Source organism: Thunnus maccoyii, chromosome 9, assembly GCF_910596095.1.
Source record: "Thunnus maccoyii chromosome 9, fThuMac1.1, whole genome shotgun sequence".
Lineage (NCBI taxonomy): Eukaryota > Metazoa > Chordata > Actinopteri > Scombriformes > Scombridae > Thunnus > Thunnus maccoyii.
The window spans coordinates 4,895,255-4,917,194 of NC_056541.1; the positions used below are offsets into that span (position 1 = coordinate 4,895,255).

A 21,940-nucleotide genomic window follows, 5' to 3' on the forward strand; every position below is an offset into this window, starting at 1 on the left:
AAGTCTTAACTGATAGGCCTGTTTATGGGCTGTGATGTGCTACGCCTTGCTGAGCAGAGAGCAGACTGCGCTGAAAACAGGGGCAAAAAAAAACAAAACACCAAGCTCCATGTCAAGGTCTTAAAGGCATCAATCCCTCAAACCTTGCTGGAGATCATCCTGGTCAGGAGGCTGTCCTGCGGTCTAATAACGCTCTATTAATTTCCTTGTCCCGAGTGCATAATGAAGGGAAGGTGTCTTCAAAAAAAAAAAAAAAAAAAAACAACGAAAGGGCAAAGTCTTGATGCCTTCCAATACCTTGGGGCATCCTGTCTACAATTTGTCATGCGTGTGCACTTCTCAGTGTTAAAATGACAAGATAAGCCAGTCAAAGGGCGGCCGCCGGGCATCCAGCACTGCTGAAGTTGGAGAGGATTCGTGATGAGACATTGCCAAAAGGCAACGGACTTCTGCACTTGTGAGGCCCACTGGGATTATTCCGACTTCCACGCCAAAGGCAAACAGCCCCTTTCTCTGTGTTTTTCCTTCTTTTTTTTTTTTTTTTTTTTTTTAGATAGCTTCCGTCTGTGTCCATGAAATTAGATTTTTCAGAGAAGGCACAATATGGTCAGAATATGTTAAGCCTTTGGAGCGCACGAAAAGCTAACAAAGTCTGAGTTCTGGGGCGTCCTGAGCTTCAGCTCTGATGTTTTTTTTTTTTAATTAAAGTAAAAAATTTGGGAATAATAAAAAAAAACAATAACTTAATGAATAAGAGTTAATATTAACATTACACCCTGTGTGCTTTAAAGATCTAAAGGGCAGAGAAGAAGAAGAAGAAAGGAAACTTTGTGCAGGAAGTGAAGCGGAGTGAACAGATAGTGGTTTTAGCTGCATGGTTACCAATCTTCAAAAAAAAAAAAAACCTGAAATTCTTCTCTTGTCCACAGCGATCAGCACATGTCGGCTTTCACACACGAGTCTTCTTCTTCTACTGACGCTGCACGCGGTTGAAATTCATACAACGACCCTGAAAATAACACACACAGAGAGAGAGAGAGAGAGAGAGGGAGAGAGTTAATACATGTACAATAAGGATCCGCCTCGTATTTAAGACATATCTGCTAATATAATAACAACATAGCACTGAAAGTATTTTCCTATAATGTTATTTCATAGAAAAATGAAAAAGATTTGATATTTGAATCCTTGATGACTAATATTATATTATTTAAATATTCAGTTTTAATAATATAAAATATGTTTATAATAGGTAGCAAAAATTAATAGATATTTATGTATATATTAATGTCTTCCATCCCAAAACAAATTAAAAAAAACCCAGAGAAGAAACAGAAGGAGATAAAATTCATTAAACACAACATACATAATGCATAGTCACTCAGAAATAACAGAAAAAATAGAAAACACACAATTCACAGATAAATTCATAGATGAATTATTATTTATAAATCCGAAAACTGATCTCAGCTACGATCAGATGAAGAATCAACTGGTGAACCTGCAGCATCACACTACACCTCGCATCTTTTGTAAATACCGACAAAAAAAGACATCTCAGTTTCTCACCCGACATGTGCATCTGTGTGTGTGTGTGTGTGTGTGTGTGTGTGTGTGTGTGTGTGTGTGTTTGTGTGTGTGTGTGTGTGTGTGTGTGTGTGTGTCCAGGCAGCTGTCTGAGCCTCTCAGTGCAGCAGCAGCTTGTTCTCTAACAGTGGGCTGACTGGCACCAAGAGGGAGCTCTCGCACAGCGAATCCCAGCAGCAGCCAGCAGGCCTCCAACCTCACACACACACACACACACACACACACACACACACACACACACACACACACACACACACACACACACACACACACACAGCTCTGCCTCTCTGCCTCTGTATCTACCTGTGCTTACTGTTACCTGCTTATCGGGAAGTTTGTCCTCTGCATACTTTGAGTCATGCTAAATATTTGGGAGCAGTGTGCAGCAAACAGGAACTGACTCCAGATCTGATGACAGTACAGTATCACTAAAGGCTCAGCTCACTCAAAACACAATAAAACATCTTTTCTTTTCTTTCTGACCCCCAGCAGTAAACCAGACATGCAGATAAGTCGGGTTTTATGTGCCAGAGTTGATACTTCCTGTCAAGTATTTCTGCTGCAACGGAGATGAAAGAATTGTATTTGTGCTGCTAAAAGCTGTGAAAATTACATCTGAAAAACTCAACAGTGTCATAGTTACACATTGTGGACAGTTTTCAATTATTAATCAACTGTTTTTTCAGTTGGATACCACTCGTAGGTAGTTGAAAACATTTTTTTGTGACTGACCCTTTAGTAGCAAACATGCATGTCCACACAAACACGGGCGGAAACGAACACCGACTCTACAATGAAAGGCAGCTTTGAACCCAGAACTTTGTGGCTGCGGAGCCACCATGCAGGGTTCAGCATCAGGAGACACTTCACCAGGTTTACAACAGACCGGTATCTGAGTAACAGCGGTTCATCTCTCTATCCAAAATAATTTGATCCACTGAAACAAATCAGTCTGAATAAGTTGGTTTAAACAAGCTTATGGTAAGTTTAAGGTGGAGAATTCCCAACATAAACATGTTTTCTGATGTCTTGCTTGACCCGGTGACCTCTGGGTTTCTTGTGCATCTTATTGTGAAAATACTGGAAGTTTCTCTTGACTCTTTTTACTTCACTATTCACTGTTTATTCCGACCTTCAGTTATAAATACTACACTGAAAAGCAAAGATCGTCTCAACTGTTTGTACTTTCTTTCTTTTTTGTTGAGTCTACTTCGAATGACCGCACGTGTTCTGTGTGTGTGTGTTTGTAAAAAAAAAAAAGGATGATCATTTCGCTGAGGGCACTACTTTGGTTGTCACGGTAACGATGCAGACGTTGTTCCCGTCCGGTGTGTCTTGGCGCCGGTAACAAAAACATTGGAACGTGGAGGTTTTTACTGCGGCTTCTTATGTGTCATCACAGCAAACACGACAAAGACTTTAAAGCACCGGTTCCCGACCCCTACTAAGGGTCGCCAAAGCTTCTCGAGGGGGCCGTCTGGATTTTAAGCAGTGTATGAATTTATTTTTACTTTTAATATATGCCTTAACATTTAATTCATGTCTATGAAGAAGACCAATAAATTTAATTATGTGCAAATCTTTATGGCCAAGTGTATGATGGTTAAAAATGTAAAAAGGGGGTTTGGAACCGCTGATTTTCTGCCTCTCTTGTCCCAACAGGTGACTTCAAATATGTTGCATTCAGGGCCTGTCAGTCAACTCCACTACTAATCAGTGATAATGGTCTTGGTTGTTTCAGTCAGTTAGTTGTCCTGTTTTTTGGACCTAAAGTTTCTTTAACTGATCACATCCCGAGTTGCAGTTGTACTGACGGGAGCAGAAATCTTAAATTTTGAATTTTAGCTTCAGTTTAAGAGGTGTGACTGGATATTTGAGCTGTATATGAGCTGCACTTCCTCTTCCTTCTCTTTCTGAGAGCACAAAAGCACATTCTTGCACATGCAAGGCCTCACACAGTCCAGGTGGAAGCTTCCATTGAGGTATTACGGACAGAAATGACCAAGAATCTTGGCTCCTGAGCCGCCTGCTGAATGCAGCAGCCAGTTCGTCTGGTGTGGGAGCTCTTACAGTATCTGCACTACAGTCTGGCTCGGGAGCAGAAGTGTGCACGGACCGACTGTGACGAGGGCTTTAGACAAGCTGGAGAATCTTCCATTTCTCATTATTTGGCAGGGCTGGTGGGTGTTTGATGGAGGGGTGGGGGGGGTGGGGGCTTCGCTCCATCTCTGCATGGTAAGCCCCTCGACGTGTACCCTCTGCAACTAATCTCACACAGTCAACAAATAAGGCACATCAGATGCTGTTTTGGCCACGGCCATCAGAGCGGCTAAGTTCAGTGGATTTTACGGGGTTTTACGGCACGGGGGGCTCGTCGAGGAAAGAAGTCCTCTCTCTGTGGCGGCAGAATGGCAGGCGAAGCAGGGGGATCTGGTACGAGGGCGAAGCAGGTGCGGCACAATACGGTCAAACCCATTCCAGCTCCCCTGTTCCCGGATGAGCGGGGCCTGACTTGGCAGGGAGCGTTGCCTTGTAACTGGGCCATGTTGGAGAGATGGCGGCCCACCTGTGCCACCCAGAGCGGGAGAACAATAGTCTGAATATGTCAGCATGGAATGTCAGTGAAATCTCATCAGACGGACGGGAGCGTGACTGCGGATAGACGGGTGGATGAGTCAGGTGGAGAGATGGATAGGTGAAGAGACAAGGGGAGGGGGGCGGGGTGGGGTGGGTGGGGTGAGGGGTGGGGGGGGTCAGAGAGAGCCTTCCAAATGAAGACTGTGATTAATAAGGTTCATTACAGACTCTCCACTGGCTTTCTATTGAAATAAATGGAAATATGCTGACTGGTGACATCAAACCCAACAGCATCCACTGTTGATACACCTGATTGGAAAGTTAGAGCTGCAACTAATGACAATTTACATGATCAATTAATCTATTGATACATTTTTAGACTGACTAATTTATTTTAAGTCAAGAAAGAGTTGGGAAATAAGGACAAATGCCAGCTGTATGTTTCCAAGAAGAGGCCAAGAATTTGTCTTCCAATTGTCCTTATAAATGTTTTTGATAAACTACTTACAGTTATCATAGATTATTTAAGTTTTTGATAGATTGTCCATCAGTTAATTGACAGTTTTTGAGCTAAAACCTGCCAGAAATGTCAAACTTATTGGAAATCCTTTATTGTCAATAATGTCCTTTTAAGGAACGTTGGTCTCAGCGTCTTAAACAACGCTCCGGTGTCTCAACTCTGCATGTTTTGTCGGATACTTCGCCTAACTGACTTGAGTTTTGGCCTCCGGAGTTAAAGTCGTGTTTGTGGACCCTCGCTGCGTGTTGACAGGAGCTGCAGAGGTCCACATTTGCCCAGTCCTCAGACAACATGTTTGTCACTTGGACTGTTGGCTTGTAACTTGAGGCAAAGCTCCAGAAGTGATATGTGTGTGTGTGAGATTTTTGCATCTCATGTCTTGCTGTTTGCACCATCAGCAGCTCGAGTCCCCCCCCAGAGCTACAAACCCTCTGAGCTGCACGAGACGGTGAAGATCCAGGATGTAGACGGTAGTGAATTAAAGCTCACACTGCACCGAACTCAATTTTCTTGCAAACTATTAACGATAATCATCACAGTCTTTTAAAAGTATTATTTGGGAGAGTTTCTGGGAACAGATCATAAAGGCACTTAGGGATATTTTTCTTCATAGTAGCTGCAGTATTTGAGTCAAACATGCAAAACAAGTGTTGCCAACTACAACTGAACAACTGATTACAATTTGGCTCCTGACAGGTATATCACACTATTTTTCAATTTCTGGTAGAGGGCAAGTCTGGGCTCATTTTCCAATGTCTAAAAAAGTGAGACATCTAAGGTACGTAGGTCAATTTTCCTATTTCCTGATTTCATATTCTAAGCATATTTGACTTGGAATAAGAACACTTGAGTCAACAAAGGCTGAAAGGTTGTGTAAACTTTTAAAAATATGTCATACAAGAAAAGCTGGCTAGCTCCGTCGTTGACACGGACACAGCTGAAGAAGAAATTGAAAGTGTTTGAGTTGTTTTTTTTGACATCTTTGATGATGCATGAAAAGCTTTCGCTTTAGTGACCTAACACAGCTGAAGGTTGCAACTCTTCCATCTCGCCAAAGAAAAATAAAAATGAGTCATATTTTTTTTTTTATATTCACAGCTGAATTGGTTCATTGTGTGCAGGTTTTGAATCTGAAAGGTTTTTAGTACAGAGGTTCACATGCCAAAACTGTCAATTCACCTAAAAATCATAAAATCAACATACAAATAAAAGTTGTGGGTCATTTGGTTAGCTGGTAAGATCCAGACGGTGAGTCAGACCCTGGAGGTTTTATAAAATGTTCATGTTCTCTTGCCTTTCTTTCTATAATTTACATAATAATATAGATATCTTTAGTGGTTTATAAGTCGAATAGAAAATGAAGTTGCCATGTGTTTGTCTCTTCATGACGCCTGCTCAGAACTACTTTGAAGTCCTCACCATAATTTTTTTGGGAGACAAATAACAGGAAATAAACACAGCGGATGGCGAGTTAGTTCCCTTCCAAATGTTTGTATTGGCTTGCCGTATTAATCGACTGTATAGTTTGTCACATTTACAATATCAAAGACAAAAAAAAAAAAAAAAAAAAGATGCACGAACGAAGCATCCCGTTTAGGTTACAGAATGAATCTCCCATCTGGACTGTAGTGTGAAAACACTTGCAAGCATCAGAGTTGTAATCCAGTTGCAAGATGCTTATTTTGCAGTGATAAGCTACAGGCTTTGAAAGATTTTATTACCAGAACAGAGACTTTTTTTTTCTCACATTAGAGCTTTGCAGCCTATACAGTAGCTTAGTTAATCTAGGGTTTACTTAATCCAATAGCAACAGGACGACTGCAACACTCATCGCAATATTCCAACACTGGTTTGTTTGTTGTTCTGACAAAATGTTAATGTGTTCAACGGTTAATTCATACTGCTTATAGATATATAGCTGCTGTAGATGTTCCACTTTTTACTCCATTAAGTACCGATGCAATGCTTCTCCAATACCATGGGAATTTCAGTGTTCAACAAGTAGAAAGCATCAATCAAAAGGAAGGGATACAAGATTTTTCACATATGTACTGCTGTTTAAGTGAGAATTGAAAATCATATCTTTAGATAACAATCCTGAATCTGAACCAGAGAAGGACTCACTTGTTACTTGGTCCATAATATCTTCAGAGATGCAAAGATCCCATTTTTCGCCCCAAACACAGTATTTAAATACTCACAATATCTGCCGATACCAAGTATCACACAGAAAACAATGTTCATTTCCAATATGAAATCAAAATTTTGCATTTGCACACCATCAATAACATGGATCCTACACCTTGTGTCAATGCTGCTTCTTGTTTATTGGTGTGTTAAAGCCTCTAACAGTCGGTTGCATGAACCGGGATCCATTCAACCAGCTTTAGACCGACATTAATCTGAACAATTCTTAGTTTTAAACTAATCAAGCTTCATTTCAAATCTTTAAATTTTAGTTTACACCTGTCCAATCTTGTGGCGCCAGTATACTTCATCACAAAGGGCGGGCTGTGTCTGACAATTCATGTAACTTTTGACTATTTCTATCTACTATTTCTGTCACTTTTTGTTGTGTGACGCTATGAATGTCTTCAAGAAGAGACCGAACGTGTGTGTCATTATCACCATACTCAAACAATTATCATGTCCCCCTCCCCCCTCCCCTCTCTCTCTCTCTGTCTCTCTCTCTAGACATCCGCCCCCGCGTGTGTGGATGTTTTGCACAACTATAAACACTTTTGCCATCTGATGTGGTCGGACAACACATCTGGCTCTTCATCTACGAGTTCTGTTGCTCCAAACATTTAAACTCTGACCTGCGTGTAACTCGACAATGACAGCTGAGGCGGTTTAACTTCAAAACTAGCTGTCAACAGGATGTTGGAGTTACTGTCAAACATGCAAGACGCTAGTTGGAGACATGCTTTCATTCTTACTAAGGAAAATTCCACTAGATCGGAGGAGAAATGTGCATGGATCAACTCAAACAAACCGTCTGGTTAAAGAAATAGTTTGTGATATACAGCCGAGTTTTAGTCATCCAGGTTTTTTATCTAAATTTATCAATGGTTAGTGCAAGTATCAACTTTAGCAGAGAAAAGTGTGAACTGATCCTTTATCAAATTAACAGCCTTCATCTCTGGAGGTGTTTTTTTTTTTTTTTTTACTTGATGAAGTCTGCTGCTTCCACCAGTGTCATCATCGTCATCCTCTTCGAGTCCCTGCCTGTCGAGCCTCAGCCACCAGACATGTGTTCTGTTTTACTCCGTGTCCTCTGCCACATATTGAACAAATTAAAAGTTCAAGTTGGAGGGAGAAGCACAGCTGCACGGGGACAGAGGGGAGAGCCAGAATGTGAGCAATCCTCCCTCCACGAGGCTGCTGGCCCTCTTCTCACAGCCCCTCGTCCACACACACACACACACACACACACACACACTGCCCACACAGCGCTGCCATCTGGCCTGCTGGGAAATCAGAGCCACCTGAGACTCGGCCAAATGCATGATGCTCGCTGACAACTCAGGCATTTCTTCTCATTGTAAAGAGATGAATAAAGATTATACAAGCACATAAGGTACATGAAAAACAGTTACTCCGCTCACTACTGTGAAGTTTAACAGATATCTTGGAAGGTATCTCGTTCCAAATTTTCCATCTATACTTAATATTCATCTTATAAACGCATCCACGTTTATATATATATATACAGTGTAGACGCTACTGCATGGGGCTGTGATGCAAACGAACTTATACAGTTACCAAAAAAAAACATGCATTAAGTAAAAGATATTCGGACACTTGACCTTATGTGATTGTTAAACATCTGACTCTAAAACCACGAGTGTTGATCTGCTGCTGTAACTCTTCTGGTTTCAGACTTTCCACAATGTTTGCATGCGGCTGCTGCAGGGATTTGCTTCCATTCAGCCACAAGTCGGCGTTTTCGGTTCATCACAAAGGGTGTCGGATGGCGTCGAGGTCAGGACTGCAGACCGGTCAAGGTCTTCCACATCAAACTGGGTAAAACTATTTCTTTATGGAGCTTGCTCTGTGCACACTATTGTCTGAAATATCATTTTATTTTGTAGTAATAAGAATTCTCTCCTAGAAAATAAGAGACTTTGTCCAAACCTTAAGTATGCAAAGCTCAGAATTAATGCTAAAACTACAGCAGCTGAGTGATGTTGTCTTTATGGTGAGTTCTCAGTATCTTATAATACTCACATTAAAGTACTATTATCTTTGAGAAATTTTACAGATGTAACAGGAATTGTGTAATTTAACCAGCCAGCATGTGATCAGTGAATAAGTAAACAAGACTAAGAAAATGACCAATTGACAGTTTGATGCAAAGCTATGCATATTAGCACTAGATGTGAACATGTTATTTTGCTCTCTACACTGAAAACATGATATACATTTGATTTATTATTATTAATATTATCGTTATTATTATTTGTGCCACTGTGAGTGATGGGTGGAGCCAAAAAACAAGCTTTCTATTTAACCCTGTATAGTTGACTGCACCTTTCAGCTGTTAAGTACCAGTTAGCTTGATGCTACACCCTCCTGCTAACTCTCATAATTCAGATGCTTTGTCTTCCATCAACATGTAAGCTGATATTAAAACTTCACCTCTGACACCATATTTACATCTCAGGCATTTCAAACAGCAACACAGACTCCCATCGGAGAGAGCCTCGGTGTGAGTAAAGTGCTAGATGATGGGCGATCGGGCTCTGATGGCTACTTGACTGACCCTGGGAGCAGAGAAGGAGTGAGCGACAGCTTGCGGTAAAAAAAGTTACGCTTGCAGGCAGCAGCATATGGTCTGCAGACTGTCAGAGCATCACTGGCTCTCATTTCTGTGCAGACAGGAGAAAAAAAAAGAAAACTGATGGTGAAGAAAAAAGGTGAAGTTCTTTGGTCCAAAACATCATGCAAATGTCTGAACTTGTATGCAATCTGGAAAGATTGTTGATCAGAGTTTTGTATGTATGGTATGTATCTGTTGTAGGCCTGATCATGACAGCCACATTTTCATAGAAGAGTTAAAGGAGATCCAAAGGCCCAGATGATTTCAGGGACTTGTGCTTAAAACACTTCATCATCATCATCAGGTTGTCAGAAAGACCTTTTTATGGTTCTGACTAATAAACAGCCTGACGTCTTCCTTTGGGCAGAAACATTGTAGCACCTTACCCCCCCGGCAACAGATCCTCCTCCTGAAAGATTAAGTTCATCTACAAAAAAATCTCGTAGAGGTTTTTTAAGGCCTAATTGTGTTGCTTGAAGACATGTCCGCAGGTCAGACGCTTGCCAACGTGGAAGTCTTTAAACTGAAGGCCTCTCTACTCACAACACCACTCTGCTGCCCTCCTTTTTTATTTAAACTACAGACTACCATGCATGGGCTAACTGATAGGACTATATGTTTAAGTGTCTTCCTCCTCCTGATGATGGTGATGATGATGGTGGCTCACGCCCCCAGTCACACCGCCAGCTAAATGTCTAAAACCATGAAACAGCTCTCGACTCTGTATCAGCTGTGTGTTGTTGCAGGGATAAGTGGTATCTCCTGAAGCTCGAACATGGACGCCGCAGTAGTAGTGTAGGTGCAGCTGTTTCCTGCTCGGGCCTCATGCTTGCTTCCACCCCCCCATCCCCCCACTCCTCCCCCCATCCCCTCACCCCTCTCTGGTTTTGTCAGAGTAAGTGCACATCATTGGCAGCTAAAAGCTCTGGGCACCGTCCCTCTGGTTGTTCCAGAGAAATGCCAATCGTTTTGGCGTCGACGGGGCCCTCACAGACGGCGCAGGAAGGCACAGATGGCACTAATGGACGAGCAGAATCCAACCGAGGGACCGGGACAGAGCCACACCGGAGCGCCGTCCAAATAACTGTAGTGTGAATGTACTGTATGGCCAACGCGCCGCTCTGCTCTAGCGGGGCCGATGCCACGGCGATGCGGCATAAAGAATTTAAAATGATAAAATAATCATAAGAGAGAGGGAGATCGTGGGAGGATCGGTGTGGAGCCGTGCCAGGAGGATCAGACAAAAGGAGAGATTGTTCTTGGGCTGCTATAGTGAGTTAGACGGGGGCCTCGTCCAAGTCAACCCACTCCAGTCGTACAACTGGGTTTACTGCTAATGGACTGACTGAGACACTCTGTCTGTCAAGGAAGAGCCAGTTTATAGACCGCACCTTCTCCTGGTACAATGGTACTTTTTGTGCGACGTGCAAGCCAGCTGATAGCCTGTTTTATGACCTGTGAGGCGACAGACTTACATTTAGACTTTTTTTTTGTCACCCAAATCTCTCTCTCTCTCTCCGTTTCCCACGTGATGCCCACACGCTTGCAGATTTTTAACATTCGTTGTGTAATGCATTCACAAAACCACTCCACCAGTCTCTTTTTAAGCTAGTAGTGCTAAACAGATTCTCGTAGGTAGAATTAGTCACAGCTTTTTTGTGGCGCTAAGAGGCTAACGAAAACCTGTTTGGAGAGCTCCGTGTTCTTTGGATAAAAGTACTTCTAAAAAAAAGGGTCACGACACCTTAAGTCTGAGGCTTTTTCAGCCTTCTGTGTTGTTTCTAAAAATGCGAGCGGCGTTCAGAGATGAGAGGAAAAAGCAGATCCAGTAAGGTGGGCAGATTGGAAGAATTGGAATGTCGTGGTGTGACATTTTTAAGATTTTGCAAACCGTCAAAACAGCATTGTATAGATTTACATTACAGGTGCTAGTTGGCAACAGAAAATGCAGGAGAAGGCTTTCTGCAACGCCTTGAATGTTAAAGCGAGATACTATATTATAGCAAACCCCTAAAAAAGTCAGCTCAACAGACACAAAGATGTTCAACGTCCCAAAAGCTCAGATCTGCAGCACAACATGCTCAAATAAGACGTGAAACCCTTGTAAACAAGGACTCCCCTACACAAACCAAAAACCAAAGAGAGAGGCCATTAGTTAATTTTTCTTCTGTGTGCCACCGTGTATCATCGTCCACATAGAGCCACTGGGCTCATCTGTACTTTTAAATTACATGTCACCACCACAACTGTCCTCCCAGAGAGGCCAGGAGAGAAGCTACAAAAACACTCCAACTTGCACTAAAAACATAAGCTCACATCATGTCTCCGGGCTACACGGCCTTATCAACACACACAACTCTTGTTTTTAGTTAAACAAGTGTGTTTTAACTGCACTGTGTTTATACCTCACCATAAAATCTGTATGTTTTATGCTAAACGGAATGAACCTCTCAGTTGTTAAACCTCAGGGGTTGTTTTTTTTTAGACACACTGATGATAAAATATGGATTAAACAGCATCCCTTTCAGTGTCTTTGCTCGAGGACACTTTGGCAAAAAAGTAACTTGTAGCAAACGTTTCAGTTTCTGCAGATATTAACAGATGTGAAGGAAAAGAACCTGGACTACACGCAGCAGTGACAATAATCTGCAGGGATCAACTGGTGCAGTTTGTAAGTTACATACAGGAAATCCTAAGATACATTTTTAATATTTAGGTTGAATAATTTTATTTCTGTTGCACACTCACAGTGAAATAGAGGCTTTTTTTAATCCCTACAGTCTACAGACATATAAGAATAAAAAGGGGATAAAAATTCAACATGACAGAAAAAAACAACTATGATATTCATTAGCAGGTACTAATGTGATGAGGTATAGCGTGTGTCTATCTACAAGGACAGTTAGCTATTAAATGTTTTTCATTTATTCTGATCTCACAACAAGTAGCAAAAACATTTTATCTCTACAAAACTGATCATAAATGATCAGTAAAATGTTCTTTCACTCATGACTGCAGCGTTGTTTCTGAGAATGAGGATTTAATTCAATTATCTGAGCTATTAACACGTCGTTAATACATTATTGTACATTATTAATACACTGTTTTGTTGCAGAACCTTCTATAACAGCAGCCTCTACTGTCAGACAGCCAATAACATATTTCTTTATTTTCTATTTGAATGAAAAAATAAATATGCTGAATATCCATTTTGGGCTAAAAAACTTTGTTGCCTTAAATGAATCTGTCAATATTTTAAAAAACACAGATGATTTAATCTTCACAAACCCATTTGTAAACAAAGGTCTTAAGAGGACTCGTTTCCAGCAATGTGCTTTACTTCCATGCCAGTCGTGTTTTTGTCGGCGGATATATATTAGAATATTTTTGTTGAGGATCTTATTTTGGAATGAAAAACTCTTTGATTGGCCTCGATTTTTGGAAAGTGTTCCTTCAGTGTGTGTGTGTAAATGTGTGTGTGTGTGTGTTAGTACTCCTGGTTCCCTGCATGGTTCCCCCATCTTCCCCCCTCCACCAGCGGCATGCTGGACGGGGTCACATGCGATCTGCTCTGAGCGGAGATGCAGGCCATGCGACAGGGAGGGCCAGTAATTGGAGTGAGCTGTCAAGACGGGGCGGTGTGTTTGTGTGTGTGTGTGTGTGTGTGTGTTGTGCACGTGCCAGGACGGCTCCCCTCCTACAGGGTGGCACATATTAAAAGTCCCTGATGAGACTAATGCAGGAGGAAATGGTTTTGGCGTCACGCCCAGTCGAGAGGTGAAAGCGAAGGCTGGTCTGAGGCGACCCTGACCTGAACTGAATCTGGAGCATGTGTATTTAAAAAAAAAAAAAAAAAAAAAAAGAAAAAAGATGAGGATGTTTCTCTCTTTTTAATTGTTTTGCTGGATTTGCAATGAATATTCATAGATTATTACACACACACACACACAAACATATATCTATATATATATAAAGCATCTCATATTCATATTCTCATATTTGTATCATTACTCAGTCATTGATCCTTTAGACATAATTAGTGAAAGAGAAGAAGATCACAGCCTCGCTTCTGTTTTAAGAGTTAATCAACAAATTAAAGATGCAGATTTGCAGCTAAGCGACGCGCCGACGTGAAACTGCAAAAAAACCCCCCCCAAAAAAACGTGCGACGCTTTTCCTGCAGTTGACATGATTAACTACAATTACATAAAAGGTAAAGCATTAATGGGAAATCGCGTCTAATCAAAAGGCACAAAGGAGATAATTGCGATGCGGCTTGATGAATTTGTTATCTTTGCCGCTACGTGAACATCTGTAGCTGCCTTATTAGTGTTCGGCTCTGACAGACAGAAAAGTTACTTCTCAAACACATCGAGACATTTTTTAAATATTTTTAATCAATTAATTGTCGTCATTTGGAGTGTTATAACTTCTTCTCTTGTATTTGCGGTTCAGTCTTCTGATTATCAAACATGATAACACCTGTTTATTCTTCTTCTACAATTAACTGATGTTTCCCGAGATTTAATACATCTGACATTTAATACGTCATCTATAAAAAATATCATGTTTAATTTGCACAATTCCTTATTTATAAGCTTTATGTAAGTATTTTGACCTATAAATGAGACGATATTTTCATACTTTTACCTAACAAATAATTAAAAGTTTTAAACACGTATATATATTTAAAATGACTCGATGCCAGATACTTGATGATTTTCTTTTTAATCATTTTGTATACTCTTACCATGCATTTGTGTTCAGCTATATATCACAGAAGTGTTCTGCTTATTTAGCAGAGCTCAGAGTTGATTTACACCAAAGATTTCTGGGTTTATAATTCACAGCCAAAATACGTCTTCATGTTCAAAGTTAAATCTGATTTTACAGCAAAAACTCCAGCTTTAAATCTCAACAGCAGAAAAGTTGTTATTTACGAGGCTGTAAACTAACAAGGTGGAAATACGAGCGAGCGACGGCGGCCTGCTACGCCGGGTGGAAAGGCTCTGTGATAAAGCATCTTGTTAGCTCTACTGAGGAAAATATGCTTATCAAGCCGCATGTTAATACAAGCAGTAAATAATGTGATCATCGGCCAGCGATGCTGGAAATATAACAGCGTGAAGGAGCCTGAAGCCACGCTGACTACAGGGAGGTGTTGTTGTTTTTTTTTCTCCTTTGAACATGGGCTACAAACTGTGAGAACTGGGTTAATGTGACCTGAGCAGGGAAGACATGAGCAGCAACACACACACTGGATGGACCGACACACACTCATACATGCATACAGTGCTGGTGAAAACCTCACGCAGCTGTGTAAAGGCAAGAAACATGAATAAAAATCAATATTACATGATTGAATTGTTGCACAAGGCAAACTAGAAACAGATTTTTAAGTCACAAGTTTTTACTGGACGTCTGCTGAACCACGGCGGCAGAGTTTGCGCTCGTTTCAGGTAAAAGTGCAGCAAAAATGAATAACTTTAGGATAAGTGCATGCTAGGACTGTACATTAATTCAATATTATCATTTACTGATTTCAGGAGAAACATTTTGTGATGATAATTGGTGTTACCACGTTATTGTTTTATAAAGTTCTGTTGTCCGAATTAATGACAAAGATACAGTGGAACTCAATTAACTGCTTTAAGAATAAGTTTGCTTATTTTATATGTGAATTTGCAGACATTATCCATATTGTGATATTAATTAATATCAGAAAATATCCTTAATAATATTGTGATATTGGTTTTGACCATATCACCAAGCCCTAATGCATGTGTCCTACAAACTCTAGATACCCAAGTATGTTAAATGTGAATTTGGATGTAATTTTAAGTATTAATAGATACATCAAATAAGATTCATCAGATGTATTTCCAAACAAATGATCAAACTGCTACCTATTTCCACAAGCAGCAGATATGGATCAACATTATCATCCTATTGAAAATGTGTTTGTGTCCACCTGATGCATGTTAAGTCCAATATTCTCCTTTTAACTCTTATTTTGGCTTCCACTAACTACCTGATAAAAATATCTGGCGCTTTAGCTGCTAGATGCTCTAACCTGTCCGTCTGCTGTTTGCTGCTTGGTTGTTGGGAGCCTGATGGACTGAAACAAAACAAGCTAAAAGAGGCTAAAGGCAGCAGAGCTAATGTTGATTCTCAGTGGGTTTGGCACTAGCAGCGGTTATTACAGATTACCAGGGGAAGTGAATATGATCTGTTTCTTAAACCACATGTGTTGATAAAATCCCCCCTGAAACTTTCCTACTCCTTGTGTTTTCATCATACTGCCTTCCTCCCAGGTTTTTTTTGCTGAGATCATCTTCAAAACAACAGAATTACAGAACAGAAAACAAATGAACAGACTGGAGTATTTTAGTTTTGATTAAAATAACCCCGTCTTCCTCTCTTCTGTCACCAGTAAAGGCTCTTTGACTCATCGTTTACTGCTCAGCATGTCTACTATCCTGACACACTAACCTCCCATCTTCTCAGCTTATGGAGCCTTTCTCACTTCAGCTGCTGAGTCACCTCACTGCATTTGGGGGTGAGAGAGCTGGCCTGTGACCTTTCTCATGTTATCACCTTTTATATCCTCGAGGCATGAGCACAAACAATGGCACGAGGAGATCAGCAGCGAATTGAAAGTGGCAAGTGGATACTCTTTGTCTTCTCTTGTGAGTTTCTCAGGAACTCCTCCTTAACAGTTCCACAGATCCACAGGTGTTAATCAACAAAAACATCTGGCTCTATACTTGAGACAATAATTCTATTTGGATGTGATTATTTTTCCAGTACATTTTCAAGCTAATCATCGGTTAAGTCCAATCATTCCTCCATGCTCTGTGTTCAAATACATACACAAGGTGACAGATATGACCCTGTATGACTACAAGAACTTTTGCAGGAACCTTTCTGGGAACTCAGAAACTTTCCATTTCCCCATCTATCTCTACATGTGTCCTTTCCTTTTGTGCTAACGGGACTTTTCTACAACATAAACCTTTCTTGGAACCCAGGAACCCTTTTTAGGAGCTCAAGAACAAGCCTATACTTCGTCCACAGGATCCTAATTACAGCTGTCGTCCCAAGGTGCAATGTGCGTGCAAACATTAGTCTTTCTTGCCTATTTGTTACACTTATTCAGATGTGCTGGAACCACAAACAGAAACTTGCAAAAGGGACTGTAAGTTGCAGATTCAGTTCTTGGGTTTGGATCCTGGTGCTCCCTAGTTTCTGGAGTTGTTTGGTAACAAAGGCCCACCATACTCCCTGATGTTTTTACAGTGTCCAACAATGCTTCAAATTCCTCAAATTTCCTCCAAGTGAACTGATGTTTTGAGTAGTTTTGTGTCGAGTTGTAACAAAATCGGGGGAGGCGTATATTCAAGAAACCCTTAGGGTGTCACATACTTGGCAGAGGTCTGGTGTGTGCTACACCTACATCGACCCAGAAAAACAACTGCTGTGCGCCTCTGTGGTACATCTGCTTTTTTAAGGGACCACCCTCTTAAGCTGCACTGCTGCTCTCATGACTGTCCTTAGTTAAGGCTCTTGGCTATGATTTTGAAAAAAAAAAAAAAAGACTGTGACCTTGAGTCAACTCCGGTTGACCTGGGAGTTGGTAGAAGAATGGGGATGGGAGCCTTGATTTGCAGTATGATGAATCGGCACACAGCATGCTCAAACCTTCCCCGAGGCCCAACAGTGAAATTAACAAGTTTGGCAGGCCGGCGTTGCCTTCTCAGGCGCTTGCTGAGCGCTGCTTTTGCAAGAGGAGGGCGGGCACTACCTCTTTGTCTCAATGGGGACAAATCTTGGGCGGACTGTTTGTTTGGGGAAGGGGTGTGAACGGCGTACAAGTCTATCAAATCAATTAGAGTCTTAGGCAGAGACGGCCTGGCTTGGCCTGGGCTGAAGGAGCTTGGCCCGATCCTTTGAGGGGGTTATGTGAGTCAGAGTGTTGCCACAGCCAACAGTCATGACTCGTGTACTCACAACACCAGTATGAGTGGAGGGAGGAGGGGTGAAAAGCTTGCATATGGCCAGAGCCAGTGTGTCACATTTGGGCTAGAGTTCACATTGGGCTCAGATGCTCACACCAATGAACTCATGCGAGGATTGTCGAGCTGCAGCACTCTGGTCGTGTTTGAGGGTGAGATTTACCAGCTTAGAAGCGTTGGGTAGAAAACTGTACTGTATGAACTGTGACATCCACAGTTAGAGTCCAACTTCATGCATTTTTCATACATCTTATCCTTGATTAGTAGAGCAGAGTGTGTTTGTACCATGGTTGAATCTTTTGTTGTAATAAGAGTGGACTGCCTGTTTTTAAAATCAGTGCAATTAGAAAAGTTTTAAACTAATTCTTTTAACTATGAGCGCATTTATACAGAATCAGCATGGTTTAAAAGGAAAATAAGAAGGACTGAAGCATTTTGTTCCTATTGTATTTCCAATTTCGTTTATACTTCCTTGCATAATGTTTCAAGAGGTAATACTTCACTGACATTTTTATTAACCACTTATATAAATGATCCTAGTTGCTGGTCTCCCTGTCAGTCACAAATCAAACTGTGGTCAGTCAACTCAAAGCATCAACACCCTTATGTCCTCTCAGGTGATGGAGCCTTTCTCAACTCATGTTTGTCTTTCTAGTTTTGATTCAACCAAATGCAAATCAATCCATTCCCACTTCCCAAAGTGTTAAACTGTCTACAACCTTCCGGTAGAGCCTGGTAAAGAACAAGACAGTGATGATGCAGAGAGTTCCCAGGTCTTGGTATTACGCATGCTGGCCTATTCGCATTGGCTTCATGGGACGAAGGCTGGGTACCGAATCTCAATATCTTTTTGGTACATGTGCCTGTAGCACTGAGTAGCAAAAACTGTCAATCTTGTAATCTTGTTTACTTATTCTCTGATCAGATAGTTTCAGATTTAAATCGAGTTATTTTTCCAATTTGAGAGTGTAGTGTAGTCTTTGTGTTGCTGTTTAAGACGTTAGAACAAATATTTGACTTCTGTTGTTGAGTGAACAATATGGGTTTTGTAGAAAAACATCTATATTTGTCAAAGAAAGGGGTAGAAAATATAACCTTTTGGTATCAATACAGAGACTTGAATATCATATTGGTGCTAGTTTCGCTTTTCCTGCTGCTATTTCTGCCAATATATGTCTACAATAAGCCAATATCAGATGATAATATTGGCCTGAAAATATAGCAGCAGGTCTCTATTTTGTATGTAAAAATGTCAACTTCCACATGTGAATTAGAAGTTTCTGTCACTGCTCTTTTCATGAAGTAAAACCCGGCAGTAACACTGATTACACTGTTTAATTAAGCAGGTTTTCAGGCTCTGCAGTGGGTCAACACTCGGTTCAACTTCTGCTGCTGCCATGAGCACAAAATCTGAGTGCAATCTGCATTATGTTAATTTATTTGCATATGTTGGGAACTACAGACATTCACAGTTGCCTGAAGACTCATCGCAAACACTCAGCATTAAGTGTAATTATTCAACAGTGTGGAGCAGCCTCCGTTCTCTGTTACACGGCATTAAAAACGCTAATATCAATGCTGTTTTCCTAATGGCGAGGTTGGTGGCCATGTAAATCATTACTATGTGCATACTGCAAGTCTCAGAGGATATTTCACCAGGAGGACCCACATATGATATTAAATTAATTGGCCGAGAGCATTTTGTTGCAAATTTTCCAAGTTTTTTGGGAGAGTCAAGCTGTACTGTTAGGGCGACATGCATGCTAATCAGGGACGGCTCATCCTGTAGTCTTTTATTATGCGCTTTTCAACACACTGTGTCAAGATTACTTTGTTTGGAGGAAAAAACGCCAGCTGTCATGTTTTATGCATTCACTTTTCAGTTCAGTTTCTCTTTCACGTCGCTGTTGGAAAATACAGCTTGACTTGTGCTTCAGCTTCTATATTTTACAGCGTACAGGTTTCATACATTCACTGCAGATGCTTAGGCCTTGATTGCGTGCCAACAGAATACACTCCAAACAGCGGTGATGGAATATGACACCAATGTAGCATCTGGACGGGAATGTGTTTGGGTACAGCTTAATTTCATCTTTATATTGTCATAACGATTATAACTAAATAGTTCTCTTGTTTTTTTTTTTTCCCTGAATGGGTTAAGAGCAAATCCTTTTCTCAGTCACTTAATAATTCAATAATTTGCACACACAAAAACAAGATAGAAACGAGATACAGAATGACAGCAGGTGTGTCCACAATCTGAAGGGCTGTCTGCTGTTTGCGAGAGTAAAACTGAATCAGTGACAAAATGTTTTAAGCACAAAGTCTCTCTGATCGGTTCTGACAAAGCACACACTTACAGAGCACCAACATATTGATATATTGACATGGTGAACTTTCCAGATTCATAGATATTATTGTTATGTAGTATAATACCTGGACAGGTTGAGCTTTCTATGCTCAAAGGACGAATTAAGACTGATGATACAAATATTTTTGCAGCCAATATTTTGTCTTTTAGAACCAAAAATTAGGGTTATGGTTAGGGTTATGGTTAGGGTTAGTGATGAATAGTACTGGACAGTTACATTTAAATGAATATCACAATTATGACCTGATATTGTTATAGTACAGATATATAGTACAAATACCAAAACAGTACTTTTTTCTAGGGCTGGGTATTAAACCTCAATACTCCCTACTAAAATATGTTGGTAAAACCAAGTGTCATAAACTCACAAATTACAGAAAGCTGGTATCAAATGCTTTGTCTTATGTTCTTCATATGTTCTTGTGTCAGATATCAATCAATCAATCAAAGTCATGACTTAAAATCAGCAAATATACAGTATATACTCATAAAAACTACAAAACAAAAGTTTTTTTATAGGTGCATCTAACACTGCTGCATTTGGAAAGTTTGACTTGTTTTGTTAAATTAACAAAAAATGTGTTGTAGTACTCAAAGTAAGTTATCAAAAATATATATACTGTATATTGTTTTGGCATCAATACAGAAAGTCAGGTATGGTGTCGACACCAGTATTGAAAAACTTCACCATACACTACTTTTTTGATGTTTTGGGAACCTGTATATGTTCTAAATGTGTGTTTTTTTTACACATATTTAACACAATATGCAGATTTCCCCTAACAAATATATAGTTAAAAGTTATAAAACACTTCCTGATTTAACCAGGAACTACAAGATAAAACAATCAGTAAACAAGCCTAAAAGAAAAATCTGACCGACTTTGAATACTTTTTTTAGACTTTAGTATTTTTTATTTGATACTTTAATTTAGTATTGAGGTTCAACACGGAGCCCTAATCACAATATTACCAAAGCATTTTTTCCAATATCAATATATTTTACACTATGTACACAAAAACACCATACAGTCAATATTCATTGCAATGTTTAAGACTAAACTGGTAGCTGATTTTGTTCGCTTCTACTTAGAATTCATGAGTTGTAGATAAAATATGATCACATCATCGAGATACGATTCCACTGAAAGCCGATAAATGATAACACTGAATTATCACTCAGCCATCGGGATGATCCTACATCATATAAGCAGTGGACAGCAGGACTATTAGAAAATTGACTTATCAGTCTAAGTGTGTGGCAGCAACTCTCACGTACTCGATCTGTCTAATTGACTCAAATATTCTGCCCTGAAATCCCAAAGGCCTCTGAAGCAAAACCTGCACACATACATACACACACACACACACACACACACACACAGAGGCCCCCTGTCCCCTTCGCTTTCTCCTCCATAGTCTCGGCTTCATTAGCGGCGGTTTGCATCATCCCCGGTGAAAACGTCACATGTCATCAGTGACTCCATTCTTTATCACTTCCTGCGGTATAGACAGTGTAACCTTCAGAAACCTGCTGCCCACAGTTTTACGTCTTAATTAGGAGCACTGTCAGAGGCGCCCAGCGTCCCTCGTCCCGATGTGAACGGACAGAGAGGGATTGGAGACGGAGAGGGAGTGTGAAAGACGGAGAGAGGAGGACAAAGTCAGACACGAAGGCAGCAGACAAAGGCGCCGAGACAGAGAGAAGGAAGGAAGGAAAAGATGTACGGTGGAGGAGAAAAAGAGGAGCAGGCAGGGAGAGAAGGAGGAGGAGGAGGGGGGGTGGAAGGAGGATTTAGAGGGTGAAGAGTGGAAGTTGTGAGGAAGTGCGATAAAAAAAGAGAGGAGAGAAAGGAGGTGAAGAATTTTGCATGAAGCAAAGTTTCATCAAGCATAGCAGACGATAACACGCTCAGGTTATAGTGATTAGAAAGTGACGTACACAAGGATGATGCAGAAATGAACTCTCAGTCTAATAAAATATATAAATAAAGAGAAGTATTTATTTATACGAAGGGACGGGCATCATCTTAAAATGTTCATTACTAC

General features: G+C 40.6%; 1 protein-coding gene across 1 annotated transcript in view; it reads right to left on the reverse strand.

Moving 5' to 3' along the window:
* Positions 1–242: 242 nt before the first annotated feature.
* Positions 243–21,940, reverse strand: part of antxr2a (ANTXR cell adhesion molecule 2a) — a 75,930-nt gene continuing 54,232 nt past the window's right edge. Inside the window, exon 17 of the mRNA XM_042422523.1 lies at positions 243–1,009. Coding sequence (XP_042278457.1) covers positions 971–1,009 — 39 coding nt within the window. The 3' untranslated portion in view covers positions 243–970. The remainder of the gene's footprint in view (positions 1,010–21,940) is intronic.